General features: G+C 45.9%; 1 protein-coding gene across 3 annotated transcripts in view; it reads right to left on the bottom strand.

The window, feature by feature from the left end:
- Positions 1-22065, bottom strand: part of LOC134927810 (mediator of DNA damage checkpoint protein 1-like) — an 840332-nt gene that overhangs the window by 334619 nt on the left and 483648 nt on the right. For all 3 annotated transcript variants that reach the window (XM_063922788.1, XM_063922787.1, XM_063922786.1), the window contains exon 17: positions 440-521. In XM_063922788.1, coding sequence (XP_063778858.1) covers positions 440-521 — 82 coding nt within the window. The remainder of the gene's footprint in view (positions 1-439; positions 522-22065) is intronic.

A 22065-nucleotide genomic window follows, 5' to 3' on the forward strand; every position in this document is an offset into this window, starting at 1 on the left:
GCCCTTTAGATCATGGTCCGGTTCCTGCCGCACCAAACAAAAAACTAATTTGCCTGAGCCAGGAGGCGGGGATATATGGATGGGCCCACTGCATGCTGGGAGGCTAGAAAGCTTTGACCGATTGGTGCAAGATCCGCTGTCGCTCAACCATATCCCAATGTATCCTGTGGATACCCTGTGGACCCTGCAGGAGAAAGCTTCATTGTTCGGTGCCAGTCCTGGTCTCCAACCAGATCATACCCAAGGTTAACCCTGTGGAGACCATGGACACCGAAGAAGAAAAGACATTTGGCACTACCGAGTCACACGGCACTCATGCATTATGTGTAACGCACTTGAAGCACGCGGAGCAAAGATGTAAGAGGACAATCTACAACAAATACAAAAAAAAAAAAAAAAACACAGGCGTGGACCATAAATGCTGACTACTGTCAATTACCTTGATCTGCATGGGTGCGCTTCAGTGAAGGCAATTCATCCATGTTCATATGAATCTCTTCTTTATCACAATCTGATACTTTCTACAGGGAGAAAGGAATTATATAAAATCTCAGAAGTCATAACTAGTTTTATTTGTAACTGTTCAAAATAATGAATATAATAAAATAACAATCAATGGTAGGTGTATTAAATTACAATTAACAGTACAAGATTGCAACTCTAGGCAACTATGTATATATTCAATTCTGATCAATGAGACTATTTTATTCTGGAGCAGAGACTGTCAAACACTTTCAGCATGTACCGTACCCATGGGGGATGGATATGTTTAATAATTGCCTTTACAGCGTTCACGGACAGAAATCTGCCTAGTTTGAAGTGGAAGATGTTGTGAGTTAAACGTTGTGCTGGTACTTTTGAACTTAGCATAAATGTGTTTTAAGCAGACACATCCAGCTCTAATTTTAATTTAAGTAATTATGATATTGACATTCTGCCCTTATGTCTCCATTGCTTATTTGTAAGTCCAAAAAGTTTTGTCTTCAATATAAATACACGCCAAATATATTTTGTAAAAAACATGCTACATAAATTAATATGCTGATAACATTAAAAATCTATTGCTTATAATACATGGGGCTATTGATCAGCTATGGCTACTGAAATAATAGCAGTGGGGAACCAGCAGGGGATGTAGCTAGCATCAGAATCCCGGAGGCTGGCGGTAAAAACACTGGCATCAGAATACCTACACTACTCAGAATCCAGTCAGTCACAATCGCGAACATAAGTATGAGGGGAGAGTTTAGGGTTAGGCTGCGGGAGGGGAGGTTAAAGTTTGGCACTAGAGGGGCTGGGGTTCAGCTGCGGGAGGGAAGAGTTAGGGTTACGCTGCAGGTAGGGAGGGTTAGGGGGAGGGTAAGTTTAGCCTACTTACCAAAATGTGTATGTATTCTGACAGTTTGGATACCGCTGTCAGTATTCTGACCACCTGCATCTCTTACCCAACCAACTATCAGGGATCTCATATTAAGGGGCCTATTTAGCAATTTATTTATTTTACAGAAAATTATGTAGAAACTTAAGTCTCTGCATAATTTTATGTATTCCTGCTAAGTACTAATAGCCTAATACAGGAGATTTCACAGATATTTTCTGCAGAAGGCTAATTAGAACTGCAGATCACAGTCACCTTTATATTCAAAGTGGACTACTATCTGATCAATATGTACCAGTTTGGCCATGTTAGTGTAAAATCATCTTCAAATGTAGTTTTGATACTTCTTTACAAAAGCTACATAGTGCCCAGGTTCGGTCAAATAATTCCTCGGTGGGCCCCACTGCTTCAAGACTACTATTTCTGTGAAGGTAAACAAGAATACAAAAGATGGTAAGGAAGAGAAAAGAAAGATAAGACCCTTGTCTGGCGCACTCGTTAGCAGCAACAAGAAAATATGTGAATTATTAAAACATGACTTTTATTCAAATATTTAAAATGGTATTTCCCCTTCAAGAATGTACACCTAATAATGTGTACTATGAGAACAATATGGAATTGAAATTTACAATAATGTAAGATACCATATATAATATTATCGTATTTAATTTATTTTTATAATTTTCAACATTTTTAAAAGGCTAAATTGCCTAATATGCAGCAGGAATGATATAGTAGTCCTAAGAAGGACTTTTTACACGGCGCACTCTGGAACAGACGAATAGTGCCTATTCTATGTCCTATATTGGATTTAGGCACAATGGTATATACCCAGTATTAAAGGTGATTATACACACTTAAAAGTAAGGAAGGTTAGGAGATAGTAATTATCAAAATTATTCCTCGTTCCTCCTATGAAGACTATTCAATCAAGTGGTTTGGAACAGAGAGGTAAGGACAGACGCAAAATGTGAATCTTCTTTCCACGTTAGACTGGATTGATTACCCGGTGTAGTAAATCACAGGTATTCTCTGGGGGTCCCCCTCCAGATACTGGCCCGGCCCACAACTTTATCGCTTCCAAGATTGGAAGAGATTGGGCAATTTCAGTGTGGTTTGATAGTAAAATAGGAATGCCTTATCTCCCGAATTGTTGATGAGAGTTCACGGATATAGGGAAAAAATTAGGGAGATAGATAAAGTTTATAGATAAACAAAACGGATCTGCTGTTGGTGTTAGACAGCAACCCTGTCAGTTGAGAAACTGCCCCAGGGATAGGAATTTTTGTGCTGAATCGCCAATGAGAGTCCTAGAATTTGCTCTCTCATTTAGGACGTATGAGAAAACGGGATTTTGATACGTACCGGTAAATCCTTTTCTCCTAGTCTGTAAAGGATGCTGGGGTCCACTTAATGACCATGGGGTATAGACGGATTCCGCAGGAGCCATGGGCACTCTTAAGACTTTTCAATGGGTGTGAACTGGCTCCTCCCTCTATGCCCCTCCTATAGACCTCAGTTATAGGAACTGTGCCCAGGGAGACGGACATTTCAAGGAAAGGATTTACTTTAATACTAGTGGTGAGATTCATACCAGCTCACACCTCAACCATGCCGCACAACATGGCATTCAACATAACACGCCAACAGGCATGAACCAATTGCAGCAACATGCTGAACTAAGATAACACAACATGTGTAACTAACAACTAAACTGCAGGTAAAGTACGCACTGGGACGGGCGCCCAGCATCCTCTACGGACTAGGAGAAAAGGATTTACCGGTACGTATCAAAATCCTGTTTTCTCATACGTCCTAAAGGATGCTGGGGTTCACTTCATGACCATGGGGTTTATACCAAAGCTCCAATACGGCGGGAGAGTGCGGATGACCCTGCAGCACCGATTGACCGAATTTGAAGTCTTCACCGGCCAAGGTGTCAAACTTGTAGAATTTTGCAAATGTGTTTGACCCCGACCAAGTAGCTGCTCGGCAAAGTTGCAATGCTGAGACCCCCCAGGCAGCCGCCCAGGATGAGCCCACCTTCCTAGTGGAATGGGCCTTCACAGACGTCGGTAACGGCAATCCAGCCGTAGTATGAGAGTGCTGAATCGTACTTCTGATCCAACGCGCAATAGTCTGCTTGGAAGCAAGACACCCAATCTTGTTGGGAGCATACAGGACAAACGACGACTCTGTTTTCCGTATACGAGCTGTTCTAGTGACATAGATATCCAAAGCCCTAACCACGTCTAGAGACTTTGTGAACGTGTCAGTAACTACTGGCACCACAATAGGCTGGTTTATGTGGAAAGAAGAAACCACCTTTCGAAGAAAACGCTGACTAGTTCGCAACTCTGCCCTATCTTCATGGAAGATCAGGTAAGGGCTCTTGTGAGACAAGGCCCCCAACTCAGACACCAGCCGTGTAGATGCCAATGCCAAAAGCATCACCACTTTCTCTGCAGTCTCTTGTCTGGAGTTTCCCAAGCCTTTTCAAATAAAGCGTTCAGCTCATGAGATGAGGGAAACGTTACTCAGGTTTCTTCCCCTTAAACATGCAGACCCTCGTGTCAGGGACAGAAGGGTCCTCTGTGATATGTAAAACATTTTTTATTGCAATAATCATATACTGAATACTCTTGGCCACTCGCGGGTGTAACCTCGCCTCATCATAGTTGACACTCGAGTCGGAATCCGTGTCGGTGTCCGTGTCTGCTACCTGGGAAAAGGGACGTTTATAGGACCCTGCAGGGTCTTGTGATACAGCCAAAGCCATGGATAGACTCCCTGCTTTGTCCTTGGACTCTGCTTTGTCCAATCTCTTATGTAATAAAGTCACATTAGCATTTAACACAATCCACATGTCCAACCAATCAGGTGTCGGCTGTGCCGACGGAGACACCACCACCATCTGCTCTGCATCCTCCCTAGACGAGCCTTCCGCTTCAGACATGTCGACACACACGTACTGACACCCCCACACACACTGGGATATATGAATCTGGGGACAGCCCCCCAATAAGGCCCTTTGGAGAGAGAGAGTATGCCAGTGCACACCCAGCTCCACAATATACTGAAACCAAAAGTCCCAGCCTAAATAGTGCTATATAAATATATAATTTTGCACCAAATAATGTGCCCCCGCCTCATTTTTGCCCCCTGTTACTGTGTTCAGCAGGGGAGAGTCCGGGAGCAGCTTCTCTGCAGCATGCTGTGGAGAAAGTGGCGCTGGTTAGTGCTGGAGGATCAAGCCCCGCCCCCTCGATGGCAGGCTTCGGTCCCGCTCATTTATTTATACTGGCGTGGGTTATATCATATACTGCTTCCGCAGTATCTAAGAATGCTGCCAGTTTCATTTGAGGTGATTATCGCTGCCCAGGGCGCCCCCCCTGCGCCCTGCACCCATGCTGTGCCTTGTGTGTGTGTGGGAGCTGCGCGGTACCTCAGTGAATATCTGAAGTCTTCTGCCGCCTTTGAAGTCTTCCTGCTTCATATACTTACCCGGCTTCTATCTTCCGGCTCTGTGAGGAGGCCGGTGGCGCGGCTCTGGGACGAACAGCGAGGACGACACCTGTGTTCCAACCCTCTGGAGCTAATGGTGTCCAGTAGCCTAAGACGCAGAGCCTATCAGTAAAGTAGGTCTGCGTCTCTCCCCTCAGTCCCACGAAGCAGGGAGCCTGTTGCCAGCAGGTCTCCCTGAAAATAAAAAAACCTAGCAAAAGACTTTTCAGAGAAACTCAGTAGAGCTCCCCTGCAGTGCATCCAGTCTCCTCTGGGCACAGGATCTAACTGAGGTCTGAAGGAGGGGCATAGAGGGAGGAGCCAGTTCACACCCATCTAAAGTCTTAGAGTGCCCATGTCTCCTGCGGAGCCCATCTATAGCCCATGGTCCTTACGGAGTCCCCAGCATCCTCTAGGACGTAAGAGAAAAGTGGATGGATATGGCACTACAGAATACTGAACAACGTAGCAAGCCCTGTCAAGCTGGCCAGTGCATAATAAATATAGTAGTTTATTTTTTTTAATACAAAACTACTGTAGGATGGAGTATGAAATCACCAGAACGGCAGGCACCCAGGGACAACATGCCCTACAAGTGAAAGCTCCAATGGTGTGCTGTATAAAATGATTCCTACATTAAGTAGAAATGTGAACACAAAAAGATTTGTTCAGTGTCTCCAACAAACCCAAAGAAAAGCACAGTTCAGAGTTCTGTATAGCTCTCTAAACGGGAAAAATAAATCATTACAATCAGCGATAGAGTTGGGACACACAGCACTATAAAACAAGAATGACAATGACCCACAGCAGGTGAAAGCCACTTGTCTCCATGGCCCTCTTGGCATAGTGGTATTGCAGATGGTTACCATGCTCGTGAGCTAGTGTTCGATTCTCGCAAAAGACACACTTGTATTGTATATCTGTGTAAAAAGTAGCATCTTTTTTTATTTTGACAAAAGAAGCTCTGTTGTGCATCACATACAGACTCATACAATCATACAGATATACAGTCAAAAATACAAAAAACTGTTAATGCTACTTTTTACACAGATATACAAGTGTGGCTTTTCAAATTCCGAGAGTGTTATCTTTAGGAGACTGAGTTTACTGTATTTCTTCCCAGGCCTCCCCATTGCTTTAATAGGCAGCCTTCCCCCACCACTAATCCCACCCACTGTGAGACTTGAATCTTCATGTACTGGGTGTACTGCTTAGTAAAACAAAACAGGTTCGGTAAACTACTGTATGTAAATGAATGGCTCATGCTGTCATTTACTAAGCGGTACACCCAGTCCATGAAATCACAAGTCTCACGGGGGTGGCTTCCTATGCAATGGGGAGGGCCTGGCAAGAATTACAGTAAACTCAGTCTCATAAAGATAAGACTTTCGTAATTTGAAAAGCCACACTTGTATATCTGTGTAAAAAGTAGCAACCACATTTTTTTTATTTTTTTTCATTTTTAATGTATATCTGTGTAATGTCTGGGTCTGTATATGAAGCACAACAGAGCTTCTTTTAGGAAAATTTAAAAAAAATAAAAAAATATAAACCTGTAAATGGTACTTTTTCCTTTGTGGTAATCGAGCCCTAGCTCACAGGCATAGTAACCATCGGCGATACTACTATGCAAAGAGAGCCATGGAGACAGGTGACTGACACGTAGTGATGTCGCTCATTTTAAAAGATTTTTTATTGTTTTATGTTCCAACTCTATTGCTGATTGTAATTATTTTTTCTTTGAGAGCTGTGTAGAACTCTTAACTGTGCTTTACTTTGTGTGCAATGGAGACGCAAAGTCAATCTTTTGTATGTTCACATTCCTAATTAAGGTAGAGATCACGTAAAAAAAAGTCATTCTTAAACTACTGTACAAGCATCGTCTGACTTTACAATGGAGACTTCACACATGCTGAGACACCCCGGTGGGCTGCCCATGAGGTACCAACTGAGCAGGTAGAATGGGCAGTGACAATATCAGGGATAGGGAGATCAACTTTAGAGTAGGAGTCTAAGATCGTCATCCGAAGCCATCTCGCCAGTGTTTGCTTATTAGCAAGCCATCCTCTCTTCTTAAATCCATATAGGACAAAGAGAGCCTCTGTTCTTCTGATGGCACTGGTAAGATCCATGTAGATCCTTAGTGCACGGACCACATCTATTGATACATCTCCCATAGTGAGGTCCAGTATTTGGAAGGCCGGAACCACAAATTCTTCATGAAGGTGACATTTAGAAACCACCTTAGGAAGATAACCAAACATGGTTCTGAGAACTGCTCTGTCTGGGTGGAAGACCAGAAATGGGGGGCAACCAGAAAGTGCCCCTAAATCTGATACTCTCCTAGCTGAAGCTGTTGTCAGTAGAAATAGAGTTTTAGCTGTCATCCACTTGAGATCCACCAGGTGCCATGATTCAAATGGAGGAGCTTGAAGAGCATTAAGAACTAGCCCTAAGTCCCAAGGAGCTGTTGGAAGTACAAAAGGTAGCTGGATGTGAAGCACTCCCTAGAAGAAAGTGCAAACATCTTGCAGATTTGCAATTTTCCTCTGGAACCATAAGGATAAATGCCAAAACCTGTATATTAAAGGAGGATAGGCGGAGATCACAGTTAATCCCTGCTTGAAAGAATGCCAGGAGACTGAAAACGCTAAAGGATTGAGGATCATAACTTCTGGAAGCACACCTTGGAAATATGCATGCCACATTCGGTAATAAATGCGGTTTGAGGATGGTCTCCTTGCCTGAAGCATCGTTTGAGTTCCCGCATGAGAAAATCCTTTTTGTCTTTATGACAGATGACTCAAGAGCCGCGCCGTCCAAGACAGCTAATCCAGGTGTGAGTAGAGACGGGGACCTTGAATTAATAGATCTGGTTGAGGCAGCCAGCAATGTTTTGTGCACTGATAGACTCTGCAGATTTGTGTAGTATTTGCGTCTGGGCCAAGCCGGAGCTACCAATATCAGGGCGCAGCCTTTCTGCTTGTATTTACAAATGACCCTGGGCAACAGAGAGATTGGCAGGAAGACATAGGTCAGACGAAATTTCCATTTTTACTAGGTGAGCATTCACGAAGATTGTTTCCATATCTCTTGTCCTAAATTCGTATACTGTGACCTTACTGTTCTAATGTGAAGCCATGAGGTCCAGTTCTGGCAATCTACCAGAATCTGGAAGACTTCTGGGTGCAGGGTCCAGTCGCTTGCATGCATATCATGCCAGCTGAGGAAGTATGCTTCCCAATTTAGGACTCCTTTGCTGGATGATCATGTAATGGCCCACCTGAGAATGCGTCCACGGCTGTGAGTGCCTCCTTGGTTATTGAGGTAGGCTACTGCAGTGGCATTGTTTGATTGGATCTGAACCGGTCTGCTGTGAAGTATTTCATGAGTTAGTGCCATGTGTATGTCCTGAAGCTGGACGACATTGATTGACAGACCACTGTCTTCCTTGGTCCAAAAGCCCTGAAGAGAGTATCGACCTTTTATAGCTATCCAGCCTCGGAGACTGGTGTACATTGCAAGGAGAACCCAGTCTGAGCTCCAGAAGGATTGACCCTTGTACAGGTGGGACGCTTGTAGCCACCAGGTCACTGACAGACGTACTTCCCAACGAAGAATCATCGTCTGGGATTTTACGGTCTGATGCTGTCCATTCCATCTGGAGAGAATCAGATGTTGAAGGGGCCTTGACTGGACCTGGGCATGTTCAAATGCCGAAACGACTGTGCAGCAAGCTGCAGACTCTCGTCCGTATACTGAATACTTTATTCAGTGGCAGAGAGATATTCTGTAAACTGGAATCCAGTATCACTTTGAAGTGATTGGGATGGGACTAGGGAAGATTTTGCCCAATTTATGAACCATCCGTGAGCCTGTAGGAAAGCTGTAGTCACTTGCAGATGGTAGAGGAGGATTTCCTGCGATTGGGTCAGGGTGAGCTGGTCGTCCAGGTATGGAACTATCCCTATTCCCTGGCGATGAAGCTTAACTGCCCTCATCACCGTAATTTTGGCGAACACCCGAGGCGCTATAGCAAGTCTGAAGGGTAGTGCATGAAATTGGAAATGTCGCTGGCAGATTGCAAACCTGAGATAGCATTGATGTGTAGAGTGCTATCGGTACCTGTAGGTAGGCATCTTGAATGACCAAGGTCACCATGAACACCTCTGGCTCCATTGTCAGGGTAAAGCTTCCATACGAAACCGGCTTACCCAAATGTATTTGTTCAGAGCTTTGAGAATGGCTGGTGGGACCCATTAGGTTTCTGAACCAGGACAGGGTAGAGTAGAAACCCAGTTCTCGTTGCTGAGGGAATCGGTACTATCACTTACAATTGAAGTAATGTCTGAATTTCTTTTTGTAAAGCCTTGCCCTTGATAAAATCAAAAGGCGGGCTGGAGCTAAAGGACTGCTGTGGGATTCGCTTCACATAGATGAAGGTGTAGCCGTGAGAAACCACTTCTTGCATCCAGGTATTCGAGGTGGACTGACATCATATCTGTGCAAACTGCAAAAGACTGCCTCCTACCCTGGGGTCCCCCAGGTGGTGCCCGCGCCATCAGGTGGAGGGTTTATCTTGTGATTTGGAAATTGGAGGTCTGGCTGCCCAGGACTTCTTGTTTTAGGCTTAACAGTTTTAGTTGTTTGAAACTGACTGAGATAGGTCTGTCCTTTGCTTTACCCTAGGACCGAAAGGTTCCAAATTCTGTTTCAAAGAATATCTCTAGCAAAGGGTAGGGATTCCAATGCCTTCTTGGATTCCGAATCCACCTGCCAGGATCGTAGCCACACTGCTTGACGGGCAACTACTGAGGTAACTGAAGCTTATGAAGCTAATAGGCCTATGTCTAAGGCCGCTTCTTCCAAATAGGCAGCTGCTAGCTTTATATTTGTTATATGGGAAAGCTGTTCTCTCGTGGCGTTCACCGAAAGACTATCCTTTATTGCATCCACCCAGCCCGCAACAGCCTGGTCTTGCATTTGCCCCCGTAAGAGAAAAAACAGATATAGGGGTATATGCAATTGCGGTCGAATTCCAGAAAATGTCGAAACACAGGACATTTTCGCCAAAAAAAAAAAATTCGACAATACAATACAGTACTTTTCGCCAAAAAAACGGCCATTCCAAATTCGACTTTTTGAAATTCGACATTTGTCAAATTCGACATTTCTGCAATGGTACAAATGCGGCATTTCGACAAAAGTATATTCAATTGAAGATTGTAAATTCGACAACAGTGCTTTTAGACAGTAAATTCGTCATTTTCAATCCGCCACACTTTGCTGTCGGAATCTAATAAAAAAATTTAAAAACATGTTTTGTGTTTTTTTTATTGGTAATAGCATATATACTTCGTGGCACTCTCCTGATTGGGTTTGCGCGTCTGAGCTGGCAGACAGCGCATCGCACAGCTCCCTCCATTAGTTTCAATGGTCAGCGGTGGGCTTACCCGCGGTCAGCCGCTGACCGCGGGTGACCTCACCGCTGACCGCAAAGTTCCCACCATTGTAGATAATGGAGGGGGCTGTGCGATGTGCGTCTGACAGCTCCGACACGCATACAGCCAATCAGGAGAGTGCCACGAAGTGTCACTTCCTGATTGGCTGAAGGGACCATCTGTGACAGTACTCACAGGGGGTCTCTGCATTCGGGGAAAGGGGTCCCATGTGTAAACATGGGACCCCTTTCAGTTCGTCTGGTTCGGGTAAATGCGTTTCTTTGTTTTGCCAAGTACGTGGATTATAATAAAAGAACTGGACACTGGATCAGGTGAGTACAATTTTATTTTCAGGTACCCCGGACGTCGACATTGGAGACGAGGCCAGAGTCGGCGTGTCAACATAGGTATGTGTGTCGGCATGTATGTAATAAAGTTATACTTTCACGGTGTCTCTGTCCTGTTTTTATTTGGGTATTTTTTTACAGTAGAACTACAGGTACCAGCGGGCCCGTTTCCCCCCGCATGCTGGTACTTGTGGTTCTCCAAGTACCGGCTTGCGGGTGAGGCTTGCTGGGACTTGTAGTTCTTCTGCAAAAAACTATATCCTTACATTTTCAACAAGGCTATCAGCCCCCCATCCGCAGCCCTTGGATGGAGGGGACAGCCTCGGGCTTCACCCCTGGCCCTTGGGTGGCTGGGGGGGGGGAACCCCTTGATTGAAGGGGTCCCCACTCCTCCAGGGTACCCCGGCCAGGGGTGACTAGTTGGGTATTTAATGCCACGGCCGCAGGGCGCTGTATAAAAGTGACCCCCGGCTGTGGCATTATCTGTCCAGCTAGTGGAGCCCGGTGCTGGTAAAAAAAATATAGGGGGATCCCTAATCTTTTTGTCCCCCGTATTTTTTGCACCAGGACCAGGCGCAGAGCCCGGTGCTGGTTGTTAAAATACGGGGGATCCCCTGTCATTTTTTCCCCCGTATTTTGGCAACCAGGACCGGCTCAAAGAGCCCGAGGCTGGTTATGCTTAGGAGGGGGGACCCCACGCAATTCTTTTCCGGGTTTTTTACCGTTATTTTCCATTTTTTTAACATTTTTAAAAATCTAATCAAAATCCGTCAAATCGGCCGTTTTCCGACAGCGGGACTGTCGAATTCGTTTTTTATTGAATATGTCGAATTCCGGCACCCACCTGCCGGAATTCGACGGTCGAATTGTGTCGAATTTAAAAACGGGCGGAAAAGTGCCGCAATTCGCCCGGAATTGCATATACCACTTAACTGACTATTTTTCCCTTCAAAACATTTTTTTTTTAAATGTTTTATGAAATAAGTATATTTTTAAAATATTTAAATATTATGTTTTGCACATCTGCAGAACGGATCTATTTGTCAAAAACTGTGTGGGGCACCGCGGTCACCTGTGATCGGACCATGCAAATTAAGTGGTTAAGACAGGTTTCAACTTTTCTGTCTGTCAGGTCTTTCAAAGAAGATGTTGACGGTATAGGCAATGTAGAATTGCGCACTAGAACATGCCACATGAGCAAGTGTGGGTGGTACTTCCCCAATAGCACATTCTACTAGACTTGAAAACAGTCCCACCGTTTTAAATGTGGTCTGGCTCTTGGCCCACCAAACAAAAACTATCTTCCCTTGGCCAGGAGGCGGGGTTATAGGGGAGGTTGGACTGGGATCTCAAAAGCTTAACCGTTTGGTTCCTGATCCTTATCCAACCACCTACACCCCATGTCTATGCTGTGTATCCAGATGAAGAAAAGGAATTAAACTCTTCGTTAAGGCTGCATAGATGAATCTATATTGAATATCAATGTTCCAGATATCTGTCTATGTTAGGACCAATAGCGAGAGTGAATGGTCAGACAAAGGTACAGTATATGTTTTCCAAAAATATTTATTTATACCAAAATGGAGGAATTATATGAGCAGGCAACATCTCATAAGCTTACCTAATTCTGACACACTACAAGTGCTGTCACTTTTATCATCAGCATGTTTCATTATCTGAAGAAGCAGACAGCGGTACATGAAACTTGTCAAACTGGAAACTGAAATTGATATAAGCCTAGGATATTTTACCTGCTCATAGACCCTAGTCTTCCTGTGATCAAGGGAGGCCTCATGCCCTATCCCAAGATGGCCACCAAGATCACTACTGAGAATGTATAGGGACCATCTTATATAAGACTGTGTAGCTCTTATGATACATGGTTAACACCTGCCATAAAACTGTTCACCATCCGGTTGAGAGGTATGAAACCCCACTCCGCTTCATCACAAGTGTACATGAAACAGTGGGAACCTGCTATGTATCAATGTATCAACTCAACACCACACCACTGGTGTGTACCTAATCAACACTTGCACACAAATCCTTTCCAGCAATGGTAACACAGCGACCATTGCCCTGTGTGTAAAAAGGCCCAATTCCCTGGTGCTTTCCTCAGTTCACCACTTGGTTTAGCAAGCTCTGACAGGTCAATTACACTGGCCGTGATCGGACTTTAAATCAGTACACATCTGTGATCATCAGTTCGGCCCAGATGGCAAACTGATGCTGCTGCACACACAAGGTCAAACCCACCTCCCTGAGGGAAGGGGCAGGTTCCTCAGGCAGTGGGGCCTACTTTGCTCCTTTTGCTGAGCCAGTCGTCTGACAAAAATGGCTGTGCGATAGCCCAGGGGAAAACTCACTGCTAGTCACAGGGGTCTATTTACTAAGCCTTGGAGAGAGATAAAGTGGATGGAGATAAAGTACCTGCCAATCATCTCCTGTCATGTTACAGGCTGTGTTTAAAAAATTACAGGAGTCTGTTGGTTGGTACTTTATCTCCATCCACTTCATCTCTTTACAAGGCTTAGTAAATAGACCCCTTAGTCCCCAGGGGCCATGGTGCAATGCACCTGCTGCATCACTAGTAGTTCCACCTCTGCTCTATGTAGAGGAGTGGAATGGACCTTACCTTCTACCAAACTTTATTGTATATAGGTGGAACAGAACAAGTAGTAGTTTGGTAGTCACCATTCATTTCTTTTCTCTGAGTCCATCTGGGGGCTGTAAACCGTAGAGGTTAGGTAAATGCATTTGGAAACCAGCACTTTATTATGTTAATTATGTATATATGTTTTTAGTTACAAAGCTAATAAATAGGCAGACATTTCAAAAGAGACATCTACTAGACTGACAGAGGAAACAGGAAATAAACAATAGGGCAGAAAAGCAGTATCTCCCAAATGGACTGAGTCAAAAATGTAATGGTGATCACCAAAAATATTGCTATTTTCCGCCTCCAATTTGTGTACACCACACACCAGAAGGATGTTCCAGATGTGTCAACTTACATCTTTGCTATTTTGCTCAATTTGGCACAACATGCAAAACAGGGCTACTGTAAGTTGTTTTTCACAAGTAGCGAGTGGATGGATTTTAACATTTTTGTTTGCCATAATAGAATATGTATAAAGTAACATATTAAAGAAGCAAATTAAGCAAAATCACAAGGCATGGCTAAATCTGACTCTATGGCATGCAAAACAGTGACATACATGGCGAGAAATAGCAAAGATATATGTGGACACATATGTAAGCCATTCATAGGGTACGGCATGCTAACATAATGCTGAACAAATGCTTTCCTTACAAAGCCAGCATTCTCGGATGCAAAACCTGAAAATGATCGATTTTTGAAACGAATGTGTGGACAGTTAAAAATATTACTGACAGACATCTGCTCCACTGAGGTTCTGTACTTGGCTAGGCGGAGTAGGCTGCCCTGCCGTTACATAAACCTGCTGACTAGCTGTTCTAATGCAACTTCCTATAACCTGTTTTGATGCAGGCCAATCCAATGCACTGTCTTTCTGACACACTCTGTTCTCCTTAAATCTTTACAGCACTTACCACATCCATCAAGACCACCTGCATAACTATGTCCCAGTTTAGATTAAATTTATACACAATCTTCAATTGGAAAGATGGGCTAGTCCACAATATTGCCTGATAATAGGATTTTAATACCTACCGGTAAATCCTTTTCTCTTAGTCCGTAGAGGATGCTGGGGACTCCAAATGGACCATGGGGTATAGACGGGATCCGCAGGAGACATGGGCACTTTAAGACTTTGAATGGGTGTGAACTGGCTCCTCCCTCTATGCCCCTCCTCCAGACTCCAGTTATAGAACTGTGCCCAGGGAGAATTTATTGTTTAAACACGGTGAGCATCATACCACCTCACACCTCAAAAATGCAGCAGAACGTGGCATTCAATAGAACACCAGCCGACGGCATGAAAAAATATACAGCAATATGCTGACCGAAAATGTAACACAGCCTGTGTGTAAACACGACCAATAATAGCATACCGCATGCCATGGCATGATTAACGTCAGCAACAAACTGACTGAAAAGAAACACAACATGAGTGTAACCATAACCAATAACTGCAGATACAGTACGCACTGGGACGGGCACCTAGCATCCTCTACGGATTAAGAGAAAAGGATTTACCGGTAGGTATTAAAATCCTATTTTGTCATACGTCCTAGTGGATGCTGGGGATGCTTCAAGAACCATGGGGTCTATACCAAAGCTCTAGAACGGGCGGGAGAGTGCGGATGACTCTGCAGCACCGATTGCCCAAACAAGAGGTCCTCATCAGCCAGGGTATCAAACTTGTAGAATATTTGCAAAATTGTTCGAACCCAACCAAGTGGCTGCTTTGCAAGGCTATAAAATCGAGACCCCCTCGGGCAGCCGCCCAAGATGAGCCCACCCTCCCGGTAGGATGGGCCTTCACCGAATTCGGTAACGGCAATCCAGACGTAAAATGAGCAAGCTTAATCATATTACAGATCCAGCGTGCAATGGTATGCTTGGAAGCAGGAACCCCAATCTTGTTGGGAGCATATAGGATAAACAGAGCCTCCGTTTTCCTGATCTGAGCCAATCTGGCAACACACAATTTTAAAAATTCAGACCACATCAAGATACTTCGATGCCGCCCAAGCGTCAGGAGCCACCAGCACCACAATAGGTTGTTTCAATAGAAACCTAGGAAACCACATCTGGCAGAAAACTGGTGCCGAGTTCTCAACTCCACTCTATCTTCATGGAAGATTAAACAGGGCTCTTGTGAGACCCAGCCGCCAACTCAGACACCCACCTTGCGGATGCCAAGGTCAACCGCATGACCACTTTCCAAGTGCGGAATTTCATCTCTACCCTACTGAAAAGTTTAACCAAAGAAATTGCAGGAACTGCAGCACCACGTAAAGATCCCATGGTGCCCACAAAGGCACCAAGGGAGGATGGCTGTGTAAGACTTCCCTTAACGAAAGTTTGAAACTCTGGAAAGTAGGCCAATTGCTTTTGGAAGAAAACCGATAAGGCTGAAATCTGAACCTTAATCGAGCCCAACCTAAGATCGCATCCACACAATCTTGTAACAAAAGAATGGGGAAAATGATCCAACTGGAATTCTTCCGTAGGAACCTTCTTGGATTCACACCAAGACACATAATTTCCTCCTAATATGGAGGTAATATGTTGACGTTACTTCTTCTCAGCCTGAAGAAAAGTAGGGATGACTTCACTGGGAATACCCTTTCGGACTGGGATCCAACGTTCCATCATCAAGTCGTCATTGGAAACCGCGGTAAGTCTTGGAACACACACGGCCCCTGCTATAACAGATCCTCTCGCAGAGGAAGTAGTCAGGGATCTCCTATGAGTAATTGCTGAAGTTTCCGACACCAGCCCTCCTTGACCAGTCAGGAACAATGAGTATCACCTGAACCTTTGTTCCTCTCATAATCTTTAACATCATTGGAAAAAGTGGAGGGAACCCATAGACCGACCGAAACACCCTCGGTGAGAATAGCATCGCTACCCCAGGAGCGAGATACTGGTCTTGAAACCATGATTCTCCCAGGTGGGAACCGGACCACTTGTCCAACAGGTCCCGCTAAACACTCAGGCCTACAACCTGCTCACTGAATGGCCTCGTAGGCCGCAACCATCTTTTACAGCAACTGAATGTATTGACACCGTTGCAGGTCTGCCAGACTCTGAATTCTCAGAGCTTCCCCCTTTTTGGAAGCAAATAAACTCTCCTCAGTACTGCATCTAATAATATTGCCCAAGCCGACCACTGCGTCGTTGGGACCAACAGGGATTCTGGCAAGACCTGTCGCTGAAGAACTGTCAAGGAGAAAACGTTTTGCACCATTTGGCTTCTTGATCTCTCCGTAATGCGGAGAGCGATCCAGTACAGAATAATTATGACTCCTTAATATCGAAGGAAATCCATCATACCGCCATCACCCTGGTGAAATGGCAACAACAATCCTCAGGGAAGCCTAATGCGGAAGACACCATAACTAGACCTCCCTCATCCTCTTTCAGATTGGAGAACCCTGCCATGAGAGACTTCCTAATGGAGTTTTAAGCAGGAATACTGGGATTTGTCCGACCAAGCCGGCCAGCCTCGGGAGCACGAAAAAGCATGAACAGCTTCTTCTCTCTTTTTTTTTTAAAACCGGAACAGCAGGACCATGACCTGATCCTGACACCACTCTTGTATTGAGTCACCTACTACCTCCCTGTCATGAGGAGGATCGGTAAGGTCGATTTTTAAAATTGGTGAGGGGACCGCCTAGAAACTCCCGTATGTCCCTCTAGGGCAGGGGTGGCCAACCAGTCAGTGCCAAAGAGCCAAAAAACCTTGTTAGGTACGTCAAAGAGCAGACATCGTGCATGCAAAAATGGAATGTGGTCTTGTGCCTGCTAGACCACACCCCTGGTATAAAATACATTGAAGAAGCCAGAACAAGATGAAATAAAAAAAATTAAGCCAGATCCATTGAAAAAGCCACTTTCACATAAAATAATTGAAAAAGCCAAATTCACATAATAAACTTCAGCTCACCCATGTGTCACTCCAGTCAACACCCTCCTGTCACTCCAGCCAGCTGCCCCATGTGTCAATCCTGCTAGCACCCTACTATGTCACTCCAGCCAGCTCCCCCATGTCACTCCAGCCAGCTCTCCCATGTGTCACTACTGCCAAGACCCTGCTGTGTCACTCCAGCCAGGTCTCCCATGTGTCACTACTGCCAAGACCCTGCTATGTCAATCCAGCCAGGTCTCCCATGTGTCACTACTTCCAGCACCCTCCTGTGTCTCTCCAGCCAGTTCTGCCATGTGTCACTCTAGCACACCCTCATGTATCACTACAGTACCCCCCATCAACTCGTGCCTTTGCAGCAGTCCCTAATGTGTCCTCTGTTTGCTGGTGGGTGTCTCACCTCTAGTATCTGACTCCTTCAGTTTTCAGTCCCTGTAGTGCTGCTGCGTGTCTGGCTGGAGTGCAGCAGTTTCTGTATCTGTTGTGGTCACATGATTTAGAGTGTTGGGAGCCACATTTGAATAAAGAAAGGGCCACATGCGGCTCAAGAGCCACAGGTTGGCCACCGCTGCCCTAGGGAGTCTAGCCTTAACTCACTGGTCCATGTCCTTTTGAGGACTGACTGAAGAGTTTTAGACGTGGACCCACCGGTGTGGGTCCCCGCAAGATAGACCCAACTTCCTGCGGTGGACGTGGCAGAAAACAACGGATGATTTCTGCTCCTGTGAACATGAAAAGGCAGCTGACCTCTTACCTTTTTTACCTTCCTTTACCTGCAAGGAAAAGGGAAATCTTTATCTATTCGGTCGAAATGACTGCATCCTACAACAATGCGTCACCAACCGTTGTGAGGGAACACAGGGGAAGAAGGTAGACTTACCCGTGGCACCTGCCGAGAGCATATTAACAAGGCCATCACCAAACCAGGCTTCACCTTCATGGGGAAGAGACTCCACTTCTTTCCGGAGTCAGCATTTGCATCCCTTTTGGCGAACCCACAACGTCCTCCTAGCCGAGACCGCCATGGAAGTTGCCCGCGCACCCAAGAGTTCCATCCCTTGTAGTCGCACGGCAATATGCTGCAATGTCCTAGATATGAGCCAACTTAAAGAGTATCACATCTCTCCTCAAGGTAATTATATCGGAAGACAAAGTAACCGACCATTCCTGAATACAAGCACTCTCCCCTGCACATGCAATGCAAGTATAATCTCAGCATATAATTAAAATATCACTTAGCTTCCTGTAAACTATCCTTTGTGACAGGGACCCGTGCAGAACAGGGGTTGACTCTCAATTTATTCTATCAACGGCGGGAAAAGAATAAACACTCGGACTCCTCGTGATGATTTGAAACCATCTTGTCCCTGCTGACCTAGAGATATTCAACTGAGCGACCAGCACATGAGAAGGAAAAAGTTTACTTCAGCATTCATTATATATCCGGCATTGGCAGTGTGAAAGGGGTATAAGTTCCTCAGGCCTTCTGGGATGCCTGAGTGGAAGGTAAATTTATATATATATATATATATATATATATATATATATATCTTTGTCAGGAACAGCAGGGTCCCTAGTGACATTAATACGTTCTTAATGTGCTTGAATGCCGATTTTGTGGATCTAATCAGGAAACATTATGGTCGACATAAGACATAGTATTCATGTCGACAACAGGGAGTAATAACTGGGCAAAATAAAATTATTACGACCCCGAGGGGTCTGAGGGAGAAAAAATAAATAAAAAAAAAAAAAATATATATATATATATATATATATATATATATATATATATGTAAAAAAATATATATACAGCGCCACTTGTGGGATAGATTCCAAAGCTATGTCAAACTATTTTAAAAGAGAAAAAATCTTTAAAAAACACACACAACCTTATTATAGGTGTCTGCCAACCCCTAAAAATGCAACGCTGGTGGAGCAATGCTAAAAATTGTGGAATAAGTGGGGGATAGGGGTACCGGCGACCTGTGTTGTTTAAAAAGTATATACTAAAAAATCTTTAAATTTATGAGCCAAAAAATATAAATATAAAAATATTCAAATTTAATAAGATATAAAAGTTAATAAATAAAAGTACAAATTTTCAACAGATAAAATTATATAAATATAAGGTAGGAGATAAGACTTAGCTTAAAAAATAGGCAGGGGGTCAGTGCAGGGAACCCAACGCGTTTCGTCACATATGACTTCTTCAATATATATATGTGGAAGGCGGCACTCAGGAGACTTTCACAAATGTAGAAAAAAAGTCTCCTGAGTGCCACCTTCCACCAATCTATACAGAGCCTGTCTGCTCAGGGAGGGCACCGGAGGAGTTACCCTGCGGGAACGAGGAGTGCCAGACCAAGTGCTGTGTCATATATATATATATATATATATATATATATATATATATACTAGGTGATTCATCGCACCCTACGGGGGCTCTTCACACCGTCGTTAGGGGCTACGCCCCGTTAACCCCTGCACGCCTTTGAACATACGCAGGCCGGCAGATATCAGAAATGCAGGGCAGTATAGAGGGCTTACAGAAATGGGGTCCGGTAGAGAAAAGATAGAGAGGCTTTGGGGGGGGGAGGAATCTACAGAAACACTGTGCGATGGGTAAAGGATAGGGAGAGTCAGGGTGGTAAGGATAGGATAAAGAGAGGGAAGGTGTTAGAGAGAAAAAAACGTTGCAGGAGGCTACGACCCGTTAACCCCTGCCCGGGCTACAGCTGTGCTATAATTGTTATTATATGGAGTATTACCTGCAAAAAAAAGTTTTGCTAGTGGGTAAATATTACAAGAGGGAAGGGCGTGCGATTGTCAAGGGGGCGTAGCCCTTTGTGAGGGCGTGAAGAGTGGCCGCAGGGCACAATGAATAACCTAGTGTAGTATATACTGCTAGTGTATGCAGCGCAGCTTACACACACAGTGGTCACAGGTATAGAGCCGCGTATACACACACAACGGACACAGGTAGCTGAGCCGCTTATACACACAATGGCCACAGGTAACGGAGCCACGTATCCACGAAGTGGCCAGAGGTAGCAGGGCAGCTTATACACACAATACCCACAGGTAGCAGAGCCGCTTATACAAACAATACCTACAGGTAGCAGAGCAGCTTATACACACAATACCCACAGGTAGCAAAGCAGTTTATGCACACAATGACCACAGGTAGCAGTGGTGCTTATACACACAACTGCCCCCGGCAGCAGTGCCACTTCTACACACAATTCCCATAGGTAACAGAGGCGCTTATACACACAGTGGCCACAGGTATCTGAGCCGCTTATACACAAAATGGCCACAGGTAGCAGCACCACTTATACACACAATGGCCACTTTTAGCAGCACCGCTTATACACACAATGGCCACAGGTAGCAGCACCACATACACACAATGGCCACTTTTAGCAGCACCGCTTATACACACAAAGGCCACAGGTAGCAGTGGCGCTTATACACACATTGGCCACAGCTAGCAGCACCACTTATATACACAATGGCCACAGGTAGCAATGTCGCTTATACACACAATGGCCACAGGTAGCAGTGTCACTTATACACACAATGGCCACTGGTAGCAGAGCCGCGTATACACACAGTGCCCACAGGTAGCAGTGCCACTTATACACAATGGCCACAGGTAGCAGTGTCGCTTAGCCAGATAATGGCCACAGTATTACTTTTTTTAATTAAACCAATGTACACTGGTAGCAACTATACTCACAGAAGTTCAGTGTGTGTGTGGGGGGTTTGGAAAGGGGGTGGGTTCAGTGAGGTGGAGGTGCCTATCCGTGCCGCTGATCACCCCCTATTCAGGGAATCACTTGTAGCGGCTGCGGATGGTGTCCGAGGTGCTACGTGTGGTGGAGGAATGGGTGCGGGAGGGGGTCCAGAGGTGTTGCGAGTGGTGGAGGGGTGGGTGCAGTGGCACGGATGGCGGAAAGGGTGCAGAGGTGCTGTGGGTGGGGGAGGGGTAGGTGTGGAGGGGGCGCGGATGGGGGAGGTGCGGTTGCGGAAGGGGAGTGTAGATGCTGTTGGTGGGAGAGCTGTGGGTGCGGGGGGCTGTGGATGAAAGAGGGGGTCTGGAGGTGGTGTGCGTGGGGGAGGGGCGATGTAGTGGGGGGGTGTTTGGGGTGGTGGGGTTGGGTGATAGGTTCTAGAAGTGCTGTGGGTGGAGGAGGGGTGGCTGCAGGGGAGCCGTGGATGGGATCCGGAGGTGCTGTGGGAGGTGTTCCAGAGGTGCTGCGGGTGGGGGAGGTGTGGTAGGTCCACGAATGGGGGAAGGTGTCTATAGATGATGTGGGTGGGGGCCGGAGGTGCTGTGGTTTGGGGAGTGGCAGCTGCGGGTGTGTGGTGGGGTCTGGATGCGCTGCGGGCAGGGGAGTGGGCAGGGGGTGCTGCGGGTGTGGGTGCTACGGGTGGGGCGGGAGTGCCGCGGGTGGGTGGAAGATGTGATAGATGCTGTGGGGGGGGGGGGGGGCGTGTGCCTCGGGTGGGGGGTGGATGCTGTTGGTGCGGCGGGAGGGGGAGGGGTGGGTGGGGTGGAGGGTGCGGGGGTGTAGCGGGGGGGAGAGGTGGGTATGGCGGTGCGGGGGTGCCGCGGGTGGGGGAGGGGTGGTGAGTGCTACAGGTGGGGGAGGGGCATGTGCCACGGGTGGGGGGCGGATGTGGTGGGTGCCGCGGGTGGGGGAGGGGTGCGTGGGGTGTAGCGGAGGGGAGAGGTCGGTATGGGGGTGGGGGAGGGAGTGCAGCGGTAGGGGGAGGAGCGTGTGCCTCGAGTGAAGGGCAGATGTGGTGGA

This window comes from Pseudophryne corroboree, chromosome 5 (genome assembly GCF_028390025.1).
Source record: "Pseudophryne corroboree isolate aPseCor3 chromosome 5, aPseCor3.hap2, whole genome shotgun sequence".
Taxonomy (NCBI): Eukaryota; Metazoa; Chordata; class Amphibia; order Anura; family Myobatrachidae; genus Pseudophryne; species Pseudophryne corroboree.